The 17195-nt window shown below is 37.4% G+C and overlaps 2 protein-coding genes across 3 annotated transcripts in view; one reads left to right on the plus strand and one right to left on the minus strand.

Moving 5' to 3' along the window:
- Positions 1–60: 60 nt before the first annotated feature.
- Positions 61–17158, minus strand: CCDC39 (coiled-coil domain containing 39). Of its 2 annotated transcripts, XM_048955004.1 has the most exons (20): positions 17044–17158; positions 16622–16741; positions 15456–15602; positions 14268–14426; positions 13224–13316; positions 13012–13140; positions 12238–12429; positions 11327–11430; positions 10848–10980; positions 9084–9278; positions 8191–8355; positions 7589–7726; positions 7146–7354; positions 5676–5799; positions 4796–4955; positions 3608–3714; positions 2219–2359; positions 1904–2083; positions 1583–1671; positions 61–993 (listed from the first exon to the last, which is right to left on the minus strand). In XM_048955004.1, exons 1-20 carry the CDS (start codon positions 17152–17154, stop codon positions 837–839), a joined length of 2853 nt encoding a protein of 950 aa, XP_048810961.1. In that variant the 5' UTR covers positions 17155–17158; the 3' UTR covers positions 61–836. The 2 variants fall into 2 exon arrangements, with proteins under 2 accessions (XP_048810961.1, XP_048810962.1); XM_048955005.1 differs by lacking the exon at positions 2219–2359.
- Positions 16550–17195, plus strand: part of FXR1 (FMR1 autosomal homolog 1) — an 81149-nt gene continuing 80503 nt past the window's right edge. Inside the window, exon 1 of the mRNA XM_048955018.1 lies at positions 16550–16711. The gene's annotated coding sequence lies outside the window, so the exon portion shown is untranslated. The remainder of the gene's footprint in view (positions 16712–17195) is intronic.

The raw sequence follows: 17195 nt of genomic DNA on the forward strand, positions 1-17195 counted from the left end.
CTAGTGAATTGAACCCTCCAGTGTCTGGGAGAAGACAAATGCCTTGTGCTCTTTAGGTGTATCAAACACATTCTCTAATGTTTCTGTAAAAAGAAATTGATTATTATTTATTAGTACTGAAGGACTAGCTAACATCTGGCTAATGATGTATAATACCAGTTGTATTTCATTTCGTCTGTACCTCTGCAGAGTAATTCTTAATATGTCAGTTGCCAAAAGGTAGCATGTAATTTTGCAAAGCAGTGTTTTACTGACTTCAACTGCACTATTGTATACCATCATCTTTTGATTATGGTAAGATGGCTGTAAGAAGTCAAGAGTGACCTGGAAACAGTGCACAACTACTGTCTGGGTTGTTGCAAATGTTCCGCATTGCTGTTAAGGTAAGAAAGACAGTTACAGAAATATGTGACATCTTTGTAATTAAGATTAAGCTTGATCCTTTTTACAGATTTATTGCCCCTGCTGCAGCTTTTGCAAGCACAGAATAGGCATAATGCAGTCAGCTGACTACCTGGAGTTCTGAGTTGTGCAGACTGCAGTAATTGTGAGATACCAGTTAACTAAAACTGATGTTAGTTATGTTAAAGTTATTTTCATTGAGGATGTGAATTACTGGTTTCTAAAAGGTCTCGCAGGTCTTTTGTTCTTCAACAGCAGAATCAGGAAGATATTTAAAGGTTAACTTATGCAAAACATCCATTATAGTAAATAATATATTGCTTACTTTAAGTTTTATTTTAAAGTTATAGTGGTCTAATTGCCAGCAGACCTGCATAAATTAAGTTTCAGCTTAAGCAATTTAGAAGCCTTCATCGTGGCCTTCAAAAGATTATTTAAGAGTAGTGATTTGAACTGTCAGAGTTGCTAGTTCTGCTGGATGGTGGTGAACTGGCAGCAGCTGCTTCTGCAGGAATGTTGACAGATAAGTTCAAGTCTATGACTTTGAGCAACGAAGTCTGACTAGAGGCTGAATTTGTGCTTCTGGAGGACCTGAAAAACAAAAATTTATTCATCAGTGTACAAAATCAGTGTCTGTTCTAGGGAAATGCACTACGGAAGTTTGGTAGACATTGACACTAACGGCTTAAGTAACCTGTGGAAATGCTGTTAGACCACACCTGATTCAGTATGTTTCATGCATTGTTAATCAAATGTCCGTTGGAGAGAGGAGAAAGATATCAATTAAATAGTATAGGCCTGTCTTTCCTGATTGATTACGAAAGGGAGCTTACAAACTTAAGAGCCAAGTCTGGTTGAGCTCAAATGTGTGCTTGTAAGACCACTTTGTATGTGAGACCACTTGTAAGTGACAGCACAATTAGAAGAACAGAACAATAACTGCAGAAAAATCAATTTATTTTCAACTGTGAATTTTAAACTTAATTCTGTGCTAAAAATAATCTAGTAGACCGAAAGGAGGGAGAAACTTTCATAGTAAGCATAAGCAGAGGCAAGACTGAGAAAACCTGCAAGAGTAAGGAATTTTATCGTGTAGGGAATAATTCTGATGTTTTAGCTTTTAGTTTAAAATAAATGAGCACCTCCCCACCCACCACAAAAGAACACTGTTAGCACTTACCTGCTAGAAGACAGTGAGCTTTGTGTGGATGGCGATCGAGAACTCTGACTACCTCCAACAGAAACAACTGTTGGCAGCTCTAGATTGAACTAGAAAATTTGGAGGAGAAAAAAAAGTTGTGTAATAGGATACAGCACAGCAGGAGAGTTTATAATGCTTTGTATTTAAATGTATATGGAAAGCTGATGAGCACATTTTTTGCTGTTGTACTGTAAGTACTGTAGTTCATTGCTGAATTAGGCAGTTGCACTTGAAAGACACCTTGTCAGTAGGCCTTGATATAAATCAGGATTTTACTGGCAGGTTAACTGCAAAGCTCACCTGGTGAAAGTACTTCTGAAAGGATGTAGTTAAATCAGGATTTGCATTTAGAACATCGGCTAGCAATTTGTTGATGGTTTTGCTGAAGTTCTTCAGAGCACGGAGATCAATGTCTTTCTCTTCCTGTGTTTCTGTTTTAGTTTTCCTTAGGGACTGAATCTCTCTGGAGAGTCTGGAACACTAAAATAAGTAAGTTTAAAACATGCTGTGATGGAGATGCAGTTTCCTTGTAGAAACCTGCTGACAAGTGCTGGGGTCTTAACACAGTACAGCTGTTGACCACTAATGTTACAAGTTCTTAACCAACATACAGACCTGTTTGATAACCCTTTCTAGCTTTGGTTTCTGTTCTTCTATGTCTTTGTTCAGCTGCAATATAACAGTTTGTTTTTCCTTATTTTGCTCTTGAAAGATGGCCTCCTGCTTCAGTAGTGAATCCAAGTTTTTTTCCATGCTCTGCAAATGCATTTGAAGAGTAGTTCTAAGTTGTAAAGCAGTTCTGATGTCCTTTCAGTTTTTGTCAGAGGATCTGTTATTGCTACCACTTGTTTCTAAATGTTGCTCAAGCAAATAGTAGTAATGGTACTGCAGCTCTCTCAGACTATTCAATGGATGAATACTTGCACAAAGGACCACTAATTAATTTAGTAAATTCCCACCGACTTTAAAGGTATGAATAATGAAATTACAGGCATGTGTTTCCAGATGTGGCTGTGAGTTGCATCTACAAATGATTTATGCAGTGTAGTACCAAACATTGCAGAGCCATACTTTCCCTTGTGAGCTGTCCCAAGAAAAATAACATTCTTCATTTGTTTCCCAAGAAAAGAGATGGGGATGCAGCAGCTGGAGTGAGCAAAACCAGCTCTATAAGGGTGGCTCTGTTTTCAGTTAACTAATAAAAAGGCAGGAAAGTATATTCTTTAAGAGCTCCCTAGAATTTAATGCCCAATGAAGACAAACCTAGCTTAAGAAAACATTTCTGACATCAAAGAAGAGGGACGACAGCTATGTTATGTGGAGGTAAAATAAGCAAAAAGAATGTTGACCTACAGGCTTAGAACAGTTGTGTAGGGTATAACAGCATGCCTTAGGTTTCTTCTGTTTGAGGATATATTAATTTCAATGTGTGAAATCTTAATTAAGTTATGCTATTTCTTAAGGGCCTGGGATGGTTTCTAATTATAACTGGAGCCAAGAGAAGTCTCCATTGTGGAGCCTGAACACAGATTATCCTTTTCCTTATAAGAATCACCCAGCTTCCTTGAGCTAAACTGTAATGCTGTGTAGACAAACTGGAGCACCTTTGATAGTCAAAAAAGTGCCAGAGGAGGCAAGATGGGTCAATTTTAAAACCTGCAATACTGGACAAGTTGATACAATGTGCTACAAAGATGTAAATGCTTTCTTGGATGCCAGTGCAGAGCATTATTCACCATGGATTTGGGATTTTGGATCTGTAAGGCATACGTGACTAAAAAGCCTGCTGTTCAGTTGTGACTCAAGGAAATGCAGATAAGCAGTTTTTAAAGGATATGTAGAGCCTTACATAAAAATTTGCATATATTGATACAAAGTATAAGTTGTAAAAGAGAATGAGGCAAAAGTTGTTCCAGAATTTGCTATTCTTTTGAGGAGATGGTTTGTATGGATTGAACTACGTGCTGCAGCCATGTCTGACTGGAGCTTTTGCTTGTACTTTACCTTCAGATAGTCCTGAAGTTCCCGGACTTGTCTTCGTTTGTATCTGTATTTTTCATCAGCAACCCTTTTCTCTTCTTCTAGTTTCAGTTTTTCCTCATACTCCTCACCTGTGATCCCAAACAATGAGGCAGAGTTGTACACAACACAGTTTCCATTTCAAAATAAGTTGTACTTGAATATAGTTGCACTGCAGAATATGACTTTGTTAGTTAAAGTGTTACAGATACCTCAAGATTTAAGATATTTTTGTTACATTCCCTTACTTGTTCCAATTCACTTACTAGCTTTATGGAAGATAATGATTTTAAATCCAGTGTTCCCAGAGCCAGGAGAAGACATAAGTTAAATATCTTCTAGGATTAAATTTATGTAATTGCTCATAATTATGCTTTTTATAAGCTAAATAAAGGAAGTTCCACTGAAAATAATACAAGATTACGACAGAAATCATAGGTGAAGATAAGTTCCAGAATTCTGAGATTTCCAATATCCAAAAGAGTTTATAGTTTATTATTTTAGCTGACACTACCTTAAAACAGTGCAGTTTCTCTTGCTTTTCTTAATCATTTTCCTGGATGAGAGGTTACTACTTTTTCCTCTCCCCTTCCATGTGAGAACCATATATGATAGCTTAGCTAAAGGATCTGCATTCACTAGGAGTGCATGACCTAAGCTGGCTGTAACTGAGCTAGAGTTGCAGTCCAGTTGCTCTGGGTATTTTGTGACCCAGCTAGTTCAGTTGACACCAGAAGCTGATCAGTGGCATAGTTTGTTTTGTATCTGCAATTTGAGCTGGTTACAGTGTGAGATGCAGCGCTGCAGGGAAAGTAGTGCTTCTTGTGTTGTGCAACTCTATCTACATACTTCATTTGTCATTCCTTTCTCCCATTAATGATTTTCCCAGTAATTATCTTTATGCTCTGCTTCCTCCAAATGTTCCTTTGCAGTATTTATATAGGCCTAGAGGATGTTCACATAAATCAGATGGAAGAATGTGAACGTTTTCAGTGGTTACTCTGCTCAGCCTTGCTGAACTAATAATAGTAGTGTGTCAATTTCACTCCCTTTTGCTACTACAAGTTTAGTCTGGCTGTGATTCATTCTTTCGTGCCACTGAATTTCCCCACTGTATAGCAGTTATACCATCATCTGTAACTCACAGCAAACAGTAATTTACATTTTACATACTTGTCTCAGTGACTTCCTTGAAAGAGTTTCGGTAATTGCTGTTGCAGTTATTAAGTATTTGCAGGGTGTTTTCAAGAGCAACAATTTCATTTTCAGCTTTACTGATCTTTGAATCTAAATCATCACCTTCACGCTTAAGTGCTTCCTTTTCCTGTGCAGCCTGAAAATAAAACTGGTATCTTAGGTGACTGAATGCATACTAAAAACATTAGGACAATTACACAGAGAAGAATATGTTGGGTATTTAGGGGGTTAAAATCCTAGGTAAATCCTGAGGTTATCTTTGTGAGGATTGGACTGAAATTTGAGTTACTGGAAGAAGTAGGTATTTACAATACTAGAAGCTGGATGCACATAAGTCAGTGGGACCCAATGGGATTCATTCCAAGTTACTGAAAGAAGGGTTGATGTTTTTGTGAGAACTCTCACAATCATTTTTCAACAGTCTTGGGAATCAGGAGGGGTCCCAGCTGATGGGAAACTGGGAAGAGTCTTAATTTTCAAGAAAAGAAAGAAGATCCTGGTAACTACAGGCCTGACAGTCTCACTTTGCTGCCTGATAAAATTATGGAGATTATTCTGGGAGTTACTGAAAAACACATCAGAAACAACATAGATTCACAAAGGAAAAGTTGTGCTTAACTAACTTAATTTCCTTTTGTGACAAGGTCACCTATCTAGTTCACCGAGAGAGGCCAGCAGATAAAATCTTTTTGGGTTTCAGCGAAGAAATCAAGAAATGCATAGATGTTGTACTGAGGGACGTGGTTTAGTGGGAGATATTGGTGATAGGTGGGCGGTTGGAGTGGATGATCTTGGAGGTCTTTTCCAGCCTTGGTGATCCTGTGATTCTAAGTTGAACACAAGCATAATAAAATACCTTTATTACATAGTAGGCCTGAGTTTTCTCCTCTTCTCCTTCAGGTGGCATCATGATAACAGTAAGAATTTCATATCTGCATCTCAGTTTATCAATTTTATTTAGGCGATCTTGAAATTCAGCACTGAATTTTATGGGGGAAAAACAAATGAGATGAGCAAATGTTTGTGTAGCATCATTCTGTGTGCAGTTTGCTGCAGCAGCTTAAATTATTGTTAGACCTGCAGCCTGCCTCTCTATGAGGATGCGGGTAAAGCAGCATTTGTGCTGTTCCTGGTTTTTGATGCTTTCTGTATTCTCCCAGCCACAGTCACCTGTTTTTCTGGTTATTTACTGTTTTCAGTTCTAAAATGAGTCAGATTTATTTTCACATTTCAGATCATAACATTATGAAGGGCTGTGCCACAGTCCTCCCTGAAAACGTTTAAAGGTTTGGCATTTAAATCCTGCAGCTGCGCAAGCTGCCCCCTGCTGATCCTATCTTAATATTGCCACTTCGAGATGACAGCAAGCAAACACCTCAAATCAAATTACATGGAAGTATCAATTAGCTGCGTAATTACCAAAGGAAAAAGACACCCATTCTGTGCTCTTGGTGAGCAGTTAAGTTTTAGTCACACCAGTTCATTCTAATTTCCTATTGTGGGGGTGGGGTTAGCAGAGGAGTGAATAAAAACCCTGCCACACTTCAGAGTTCAGCTGCTAAAGCATTGATTTTTTACTAGATACAGATACTGGCATTTAAGAGTTAAAGCCTGTTCCAAATGCTTCAGAGTGATTATTGTAGAAGGGAAAAGGTTTTTTTATGTGGTTGCTTTGTCAGATGGCATCTTCTGTATTACAGTACATTGGCAAAAAGTAAGATCCACATAGCTGAGCAGATTTTATTTTTTGCTATATAGAGCAGATAACTAAGTACAGTTTTTTTAATGTAAAAATAAAAGAACACCCATACTATACGAGTTTTAAACTCTGAGTACTTTCTCGTGCTCCAGCCACTGACTGCACGTTTCCTGATTATTTTGAAAAATGCAGGGTTGCACACACAACGTGCTTCAGACAAAATGCCTGCGACTGAGGCTTCTCAATACTGTAGGGGATCTTCAGTAACAGAATGAGTTGTAGTCTCTCACTGATCAGTGAGAATGGACAGCAAAGACAGAGATCTGTCTAGTGCTTAATGCTCCAGTTTTCAGAGAAGATTGCTTGTTAGCCTCAGCTGTTGCAGTACATGACTAACAGCAAGATTTACTCTGTTCTCACTTCCTCCAACTGGTAAAATTGGTTAAAATGCCTTTTTTTCAAGCAAGCTCATGGAAAAGGTACTTGAGAAAATTTTTTTACTTTGTTTTTTTTTCTCAATTACTTTCAGATGAAAGAACTGAACGAACTGAAGGACGATTTGTTAGGACTTTTATATTTTAAATGAAGTTTTAAATTGTAATGTTGTTTTGGAGTTGCTGCACTTACCTTATGCGCTGCCGTTCCTGATCCACGAGTCTGATCTGGGAATCCAGCATTGCCTTGTGGATCTTAATTTCCTCAGTCCTTTCTGCTATGGCTTTCTTTAACTCCAACTTCTGCTTTTCCAGTGTTAAAACCTTCTCTGTCTTATTACAGAGTGTATCTTGAAGACGCTTCAATTCCAGTTTTAGGAGATTATCTTCAATCATCATCTCCTGTCAAATGCCAGAAAGGTCTCAAACTAAGAAAGTATCATTTTTAGGTAAGATTACAGTGATGAAAATGACTTCAAATAAAAATTGGGGATGGAAGGTGTAACATTATAAAATAGGGGTTTGTTATGGATAAAGTGTAGTTCCAGGCAAGACAACCAACCTTCACATGAATTTCTGTACGTTAGGGGGAAAAATAGTGCCTTGTATTAGAAAAAATGCAAAATAATACAGTACCTGCTTAATGGCTTTAGCTTTTTTTAACTCTTGATCTGATTTCTCATTGAAAAGATTTAGTTCGTTTATCTTGATCATCAGACCACTTGCTTCTTCTCCTGTCTTATCCATTGCTCTTTTGATGAAATGGACATCACTCTGTTAATTCAATTTTATGTAATTATATGTAGTTATACGTAATTAAGTTATATTTAATTTATTTCTGTTAATGAAAGTTGCACAAAAAGCTACTGGTCTATTTAAATGAAAAGAATTAAGTGCTGGAGCCAGGTGCCATAACCATCTTTTGTCCATGTGTCTGTATTCTGCCACATAAGCAGTGCCTAGAGCACTGCAGTCCTGATGGAGAGTGCTGTTGCAATATTGATGTCATTGCTTCATTTGGAGTCTGGTACTTAATTCTTATTTAAACAACATACATACTTCAGCCAATAAGGCAGTACTAATATAATCTTGTATTTTGGTCCATTAAAAAAAATTAAAACATCTGCAGTCATGTCTGGCCACGACTTTGATATTCTTAGTTCATAAAATTATCTGACTCCAATAATACTGCAGGCTATAAACATAACACAGTCAACCTCATGTTCTAAGGAAGATACCTGAAGTTTCTTGTGCTGTGCATTTAAAACATCATATGCACTTTTCTTTTCTTCCAAGGCTTTCTTAAGTTCAGCAACTTTTTCTTCCAAAACTTGTTTTTCATCTGCATTAACCTCCCCTTCTAACCGTGACAGACGTCTCTGTACTTGCTGAATATAAAAATCCTGTTAAAATATTTGAAAGTGAATTCATCGTCTGAGATAAGCAATTCTAGCCTTCCTATAAAGCTAGAATGCTGGATCTAAATGTTGCTTTAGGATAGTCACCTAATTAAGCTATTGTTTTATAGTAATTTATGGCTTATAGACCTCATAAATGTAAAACATTATCAGAATATTCTTAGATGACTGATGTGCAGAGATGGCTCAGAAGTAATCTGCTAGAAGAATAACAAAGCACGCTCAGCAGTCTGCTCTAAGGGAGGCTTACAGCATAGTTGCCATCTTGCTGTTACCAGTGGATGCCAATATAAAAGAGCAAATTTTCAAAGTAGTGCATAAGAAATTTGCACAAAATCCAATTAGTAAATAAAAGGATTTTGGCATGTACCTCTTGTATTGCTTTAAAAATTTACCCTGAGGTGTCCATGGTTCACAGGGATCAAAGAAAAGAACTGATTTGAGAAATTAGTGGGAAAAGTATCAGATCCAAAAAGTAACAAGATACATATGAACATAACATAAGTGATACACAGCAAGTTTCAGTTATTTCAATTTTACTGATACATTTAGAGACAGAAATGCAGACTTCAGATTAACACTGCACAGCATTGCAAGAATTTCAAAAGACGGACAGGGATTACAGAACTTGAGCAACTTACTCTCATTATACCTGGGAACAATCAGAATAGAAAAGTGTGTTGACATTTTACCTGGTTATATATCAGTTTTACCTGGTTATATATCAATTCCTGTTGTTTTAATGCATCTGCATCAAGTCTGCGCAGACGGCTGTTAAGATTTTTAAGTGATGCTCGACTTCCCTCAACTTCTGCCAGAACACATTTCTCCTTATCCATCTGCACCTTTAGCTCCTGAGTTTTCTTGAAAAATACTTCCTTTAGGTGGTCCAGTTCTGCTTCTTTTTCCTAGTGACAAATTAATCGTTAAGTAAGTTGGGAAGATTTATTAATCATATGTAGGGAGATAAAAAATTTCAATACTATATCCATTAATAAGAATATGGAATTTCACAGGTCTTCAAAATGGCTGTCAATGAAAAAAACTGACTCAAGAGAAAAGATTTTTTGCCTTAACTTTGATCTTATCCTGCTATTATATGAACTTAAGTACACATTTTTAAATCACTTCCTTATCCACAGAGGTAAGTTACCACTGACACAGTAAACGAGGTCTGAGGAGGGTTTGCTAGGACAAAGACAGTGCTGAACATTTCAGGGAACCAGGAATGTTATGAAACAGAATAGAATTTGTTTTTTGAGTAACCCTAACAAGAAGACAGCACTCTTCCTTCCCATCCTTCCACTACTCCCCGCCACCACCCCAAATGACAAAAGACCTTCCAAAGCTCAGGCAGCTCTGTATACTTGTTTCTTGTAAGGTACACTGCAAAAATGAGGTAAGTGGCATTGCTGCCTGTGAGAGTCCTGTTCTGAAAGGCTCAATTACCTTTAGTACAGCTCCAGTACAGAGTCTGAATATGCACATTCTAATTAATAAAGCAAAACACTACAGAATTCACTCTTCAAATTGATTAAAAGTGCACTTATTTTTGATTTTATAAGTATGCATTGTGAATTTTGCTTGTGAATGATCTTGCTGGCTTTAGTAACGTTGTAAGATGAGTTAGATCCTTTAGAAGTTCATTACCAGATTCACCCATCAGATTTTTTTTGTAGCTGAACTTGACAGCAAGTGCAATTCCTAATCAAAAACTCAGGATGGAAAAAGCAAGGTGAGTTTAGTATTGAATCTATGAAGGACTATAGTGTTTTGCTCTGACTTCAGCAGACCCTGGATCATACTCAAGCAGAGGAACTGAAGAAGTAAGCTTTTTAATTTCCTGTGTCCAATTTTGAGGTATATTTCTGAACCTAGTGGAAATAATTACTGATTCATCAACTGAAACTGGATCAAGATTTGACCTTATTTTCATAGTCTCTCTTGCATATCTAAATGATTTAGTAGAATTTTCCCCCCCTCTCTTTAAACGTGGTTGTCAATAGCACAAGGATATTCAGTAAGCTTGGTGGCACAACAGTGTATTGGCAGAGATAGAAGAAGTATCAGAGCACTAAAGCGTAAAATGGCGAGATTTCATCCACATTGTTCCTGTAAGTATCTCTTCACAGCAAATTAATAGATGCCACAAAAAGTCATGTGTAGCTAATGTTGATGGAAAGCATCTTTCTGACTAATACATTAAAATACTCTTCAAGAATAGCGCATCCAAGTTAAAATACTACCCTGAAGCTCCAGAGCTGCCAAGCTCAGTGTCATCTTAGGTTATCCGCCACAGACGCGAGTAGAGAAACCCTGCTAATGGTTTAGCCACCCTGGTAATAGTTTTAAGTAGCAGTAAGTAGGTTTTTCATTTTAATGGAGTGTTTTATTATTCCAACTTAAGTGTTTGTTCTAGAAAGAGCTTGCAAATTCAAATGAACCTTCATTTGTAGAAGCCATAAAAACATTTTTACCTTGAATGTTTTCTCTTCTTCCTTTAGCATTTCTTCCATTCTCAAAGCATTGTCTTCTGAACTGAGCGTCTTCTCAGTTACAAGCTTCAACTTGTTGGAAAGACCTGCATTTCTTTCTTTAAGAAAGCTCAGTCTAAACAAAAATAGATGATTTAACAAGTTGCATGCATGTTGCACTTAAAACACCTCTGAAATCAAATATCAAGTATCTTACTGAGCAGCTGCCTAATAACACAGACTGAACTGGAAGCTGTGATAACCACAGTCCTAGCTGGCTGTTTCACTCCCTTTAATAAACAGTGGTTACCAGGAATATTTTCTAACTAAGAAACTACTGTACACAGTAGTAAAGTAGACATGAAATAACCAGAAGCTGGGAGGCTTTAATAATTAATGTTATTTAAGATTCTTTGCTAGAAGAAGGATCTGATTATATCTGTAATTCTTACAAACTGTATTTTTAAAAGTCTGTTTCTTACCTGGCTTTTTTTTTCTCAATTTCTTTCTTCATATTAGTTACCTGTATTCTTAAAGTCTCCAGATGAGAAGCAGTTCTGTTCACAGTGGATTTCAAAATGTCCAGCTAATAAATTAATTAGGAAATCAGTACATGAACCACCTCGTATGGAAAACCTGTCCAAACTTAATTCAACTGTATTTTATTAAATTTTTAAATTATTAAACTTTTAAATTGCCAAGATTGCAGAGTAGCCCAGTAAAACCCTTTTCTTGCTGAGAGAAAACTTACTCAGGTAATCTAAGTGTATCCCTCCTGCACAGACTCATGAACTACCTCCTGGAACAACTACTACAGATATTTAAGTAATGAAGCAATGTGGCTCATTTCTGGCTCTAAATGCAGATTAAATATAAGTATAAACAACATCAAACATTTCTTATTCACAGGAGAGTTGCCTTTGATTAGAAAGCTATGAGAAAATATTTTTCAAGAATTTTAATCTGACTCCCTGGGCAATCAACGCTCATTTCTGGCAGTACAGGACAGGAATTGTTCGGAAGACATTTCTCTGATCTGTATACAATACTGGAGTCGAGGTACAGTAAAAGCCAGACCCATCTGAAGCATCTAATAGTGTTATATCATTTAAGAGCAAATGAATTCATTTAATTCCATCACCACAGAGAATACAAGCTCATTTCAATGGCCGTATGCTTGCTTTTCTTCAGTGCTGTCGTTGAAGGGTTTAAATTCAGGCTTAAGATCTAAATAATCAAGAGTAAACTGGGAAGAACAGATGTTTTGTTGAACTATTGAAGAGCGTAGTATGTGAACAGAAAAGGAAATGCTATTCATGTATTTCCTCCATCTAATCAAAATTAAGAAATTATAGCTTCAGTTTGGTTTTCTGCACTGACTGGACATCCTCACCTCATTCTCCAGCTGAACTCTGTAAGCATCCTGAGTTTGATACTCTCTCCGGAGACTGGTTGCTTCTCGCTCAGCAACAGAAATTCGTTTTTCATATTCCATATTATTAATAGTTTCATTCACTAAAAAGGAAGCCTTCTCTTTCAGCACACTTTCTTTCTTTCGCATCTCCTGTTTTAACTCTGCTAGTAGCTATTGGGAGAAAAACACTTTAGGTTTTCTTACATTATGTAATGTGTTAGATTAGAGCAAAACCAAAAGACAGATTACTGTTAAGACTTCTTGTACATTTGTTCACAGATGTAGAAATGCTAACTCCTTCCAATTCTAAAGGTTCACCATTTTCTTTTCCTTTCTTTATATCACAGCCCAGACATAATCCCCTCACTGCTGCTGTCTTTGCACTCTAAGAAATAAATAACACTCCATCTTGTCGCTTCTTAGATTCTTAGGTCATACAAAAGAGCAGTACTGAAACTGGCATGCATTGCATTTTCAGACTGAAAATTAAACCTTATACAGCATCAAGCAGAGCACTATAATTTACACTGAGAGAGAATGCTTTCAAAATAAATTCTGACTATGTTTCACAAATAGATGGACTTTGAAAACACCTTCATAAAATACAGAGGTCAACAAAACGAACACTAAGCATCTAAAAACAAACAAACAAACAAACAATTGTTCTCATGAGTAAGTGGCAAAATTTCTCTCAATCTCGCAGATAGAAAAGTAGGCTGACATAGTGATACAAATCAGGCAAAGCAGTTTTACCAAAGCACAGTGATCGATCTGTTGATCTCTTTTTTGCATCTGCTGTATTGCGTTCTCCCACTGCCTGATGACTTCTTGCCTTTCATGGTGAACTCTGCGAAAATCTTCAGCTGTCTTGTCGAGCTCCATCTGCTTAGTAAAAGCATTCCTATGATTTCTTGTTTTAAAAAAATTGTATGTAAAAAGATACTTCAAGAACCTCATGGACAAACCTGAGCAGTTATGGTTTCTGTAAGCTCATTATCAAGAGCTCTGCGTTTCTGATTTGCTTGCATGGTCAACTTTTCTACCTGAAGGATTAGTGCCTGAAATGAAATGATATGAAAACAGTCTGTATTTAAAAGTAAATATATTTAAAATCTTAAATTTCTAAAACTCTGCAGCAACTGAGGATGGAGTTATTGAGGCATCCATTTTATTGTATTTTACAGAACAAAGAACTAAGAACCCAAATTTTTCTTTGTACAAGAGGCCATAATCTTATGTCCCTAGGCCCAGACTGGAGCAAGGCCAAAGGAACCTTTTCACCACGTGCATAATGTGCGTGAGGACTCCTCGCCACCAGCTGTTTCACCCAACTCTTCTTAGCATACCATGTGACTTACTAATGGAGATGTTATCAGTGAGACTATGAGTCTAAATTAAAGTTTTGTGGTTAAATATTTAATGACTAAAAAGCAGGTTTCTCCCCGCTGTATTTCAAAGCTAAAAAGAAGGGATACTTATAAATTAATATTGTAGTTGGGAACGAACCATTAGGAAGTCTGAACTTGTGATGGGAGTGCCTATTTATATGCATGTATAATATTCATTACTCTTGCATGAAATAGCAATCTTTTATACTAAGTAATATTAAAAATTTTAGTTCTAATGAGAAAATCTACATTACTTTTCCAAATTTGACTCACATTATTGAACAAACTTCCCGCTGAATTAAGTGCAATTGTCAGCTGTCTAATTTTTTTTTACTAGCTATTTGTACATTTTCTCAGAAAATTTCAAACTTAAATGTTTCCCTTACAGAGAAAGAAGTTCTTGTCTTCAGTAATGCATTTCATCTTTTGTCAAACATGTTCTCTCTTATCTTTGAAATGACCCTTCTTCAAGCACTCTTGTGCTAATTAGAAATCATGAGTTTAAACTGTACAAAATCTCACTCTTACCTGATCTGACAACATAACAAAGTCTTTAGCTGCTAAAAAAAGAAATATGTTTTCCTGGTTTTGTTTCTGAAAATCGCAGTCATTTCTACTTACTCCTAGTTTCCCTTCGTCTTGTTGTGCATATTTCTGGATTGTGATAATATCATTATCTTTGCGATTTGATTCCTTTATCCAACTCTCCAAAACTTCCTCATCGCAGTTCATCTGTTGTTTTAAGCTTTCCAACTTCTTCGTGGTTTTATTTATAGTGTTCTAATAAAACATGAAATAAATTTAAGGGTTGATATTAAATAGCTAATATTTTCTTTGATTAGTAATTGAAACAACTGCTTCAAGCACTGTAGCAAGTTTACACACATATTGTTGTCAATAGAATCCATAAGTAGTTTGAGTTGGTTTTGTTTGTTTTTTAATTGTGTCCAATAATTGAGAAGTGCTAATATATGTCCTAAAGAAACAAGGCAATAAGTTATCAGAAACCTAAAATGCAAACGATTTTAACCAGAAAAGTCAGTTCTTTGCAAGTGACACCCATGTGCAACATGTTTGCACCACGTAATAAACTGATCTGAGGCAACACAGGGAAGTTTCTCTCTCACACATTCAGCGCCTCGTTCTTAGATCCTTATCCTGTGTAGGAATTTACAAATGGTCCCGGATGACTGTGAAGAGACTTCCTGATATAAATATGATAGTATCTGGATGCAGCTGAATAGCAAAGATATCTTCATTCTGCTACCTTGTCTGAGAGAGTGGAGAGTACAAAGTGACATAACAAGAAGAAAGAGATTGTGGAAAATAGAAATGTAAATAATTTGTAGAAAAATAAGAGACTGTTCCGTAAAATATGAAGATGCTGTAGTTATACAGCATTCAATCTTAATCTTTTTTTTTCTTTATGTAAAGCAACCTTTGCATTTCAAAATCATACCCTGAATTTACTGTAGGGGGGAAAGAAGACTTGCCACCAACAATCTAATCTGTGAACCATAAAGAAAACAACTTCCAGAGTTATCAAGATAGGGGCACAGATGTGTGGCTGTGTATCTGGCATTAAGAATTGAAATCTTTCAATATCTAGTTAATATTTGCTAAGTTTCGATCAGTTTGTGCAAGGAGAACCTAAGTGTCATTCTATGTACCTTATTATGGTTTAAAAACTTTAATTACAGACAGCTCTCTTGAATCTCATAATATTATTTCTTTAACTGCAAGTGAGGACAAAAGTAATAAAATTTAACTACAATATTGAAGTTCTTCTACAAAAGTTTTGAAACTTACTTCTTGACTGTTTTTCTTTTCTCTTAAGGAAACGGTCTCATCTTCCAGACGTTTGATCTCACTTTTAAGACGTCCATGTTCTCTTTCAGCAAGGGCTTTAAAGTGTTGTTCAGTTTCAATTTCATTCTCTCTGGCTTTGTAAAGAGACTAGAGAATAACAGAGTTCAGCATTTTACAACAGACAACAGGCCCTCATCACCAATCAACCAAAAGAGAGGACATGATTTTGTCATGTAAATGCATTTTTATGTAAATATTATATATATATTTATAATACACATTGTATCAGATACCCCAGATCAACCATGTATAGCCCTGGGAACCCAAGTCAAAGATATTTCACCCTAAATTCAGGATACTGATCTTCCGAAGTCTAAATAGTCTAAATCTTAGTGTCTTAGAATAAAAATCTTAATCTCACAGCAGCTATAAGTAAGATTCAGAAAGTACAGGGAATTAAATGCTTTTATTGTTCTGTGTTGAGAGAGACCACCAGGCTGGCCTACAGCAGTATCATGTCTAATCTTTCTGACAAAGTGATTTGACAGGATTTTTCCCCTACATAATACAAATCTGTCACTTTCTAGAGGCTTCTCTTGCATGGTATGTGCTGCTTCTTTCCTCACTCACCAATTAAAGTGTGCAGCTAGCACAGTGACAGGAAAGTTGTTCAGCTGCAGGACAGTTTCTCAACTTTAGAGGTGTGCAGCTGTGACTTGGAACTTTTTAGAAAGCTAAGCAGCCCATTTTAGCCAATTAACTCACAACGAAAGTGCAGTCTTGCACCTTTACCATCTCGTTCTTCTTTAGAATCTGACAATTAACTCTTGACTGTTAAAAAGGTTAGAAATGTTTTTCCCTAACACTCATTTTCTTCTTTGACTTTTTTTTTTTTTTTTTTTTTTTTTTTTTTTTGACATCTAAACCGTGTCCTTCTTGGCTTTTTTTCCAGGTACCATCATTTGATCCAGGAAGGATCTTTTTATGGACCATCAACTGCCATCACTGGGGGCCACAGTTTGAGTTGTGATTCCTGTGAAAGTCCCAGATGAAAGGCCAGAGGAACTCCTGCAAAGCTGCCACGCAGGGACTCCAACCACAGACAGGCACTCAGATCGCAGCGCTGCCTGAGTGTCAGTGACAGCCCTGCCGGGTGGCCAGTTTACCTGGGTGAAGCTGAACTCCTGCCTCACGTTCTTCAAGTGAGATGTCATCGCTTCCACACGCTCTTCAAAGTCAGTCAACTGATTTTGCAGGTTCGTTTTTTCTCTCTCCATCTTCTGTAGCTGTTTAAGAGTTAGAACTGTCAATAAAGCCGTTGGAGGGCAGTGCTTTTTACCTGCAACTTCTTGCTCAAAGAAGCCAAGTGAAATGTTTAAACATTTTTAACAAGCGGCAAAAGCAGCCGTTAAGTGCTGCTGCGGATCAAGGTAACCGAGGCTGCCGGCACCCAGCAGCGGCCAGCACACAGACGTGTCCCAAGCGCTCCCGAGCTCCGCGGGCCGACCTGCCGGAGCCTCCCTCGCCCCTCCGCCGTGTGTGAACCTCGGCTCCGCCCCACAGCCCCGCGGCCGCAGCCCGCGCTCACGTCGTCCTCCAACTCCCTGTTCTCCGCGTCGGCCATGGGCACGGCGTAGCCATCGTCCCACTGGAGCTCGGCCAGCACCGAGGCGGTGGAGCGGCCGCCGGTGCTCTGCATGGCCTCAGGTACGAGGAGGAGGGCGGCCGAGCGCCTTAGCA

This window comes from Lagopus muta, chromosome 9 (assembly GCF_023343835.1).
Source record: "Lagopus muta isolate bLagMut1 chromosome 9, bLagMut1 primary, whole genome shotgun sequence".
Taxonomy (NCBI): domain Eukaryota; kingdom Metazoa; phylum Chordata; class Aves; order Galliformes; family Phasianidae; genus Lagopus; species Lagopus muta.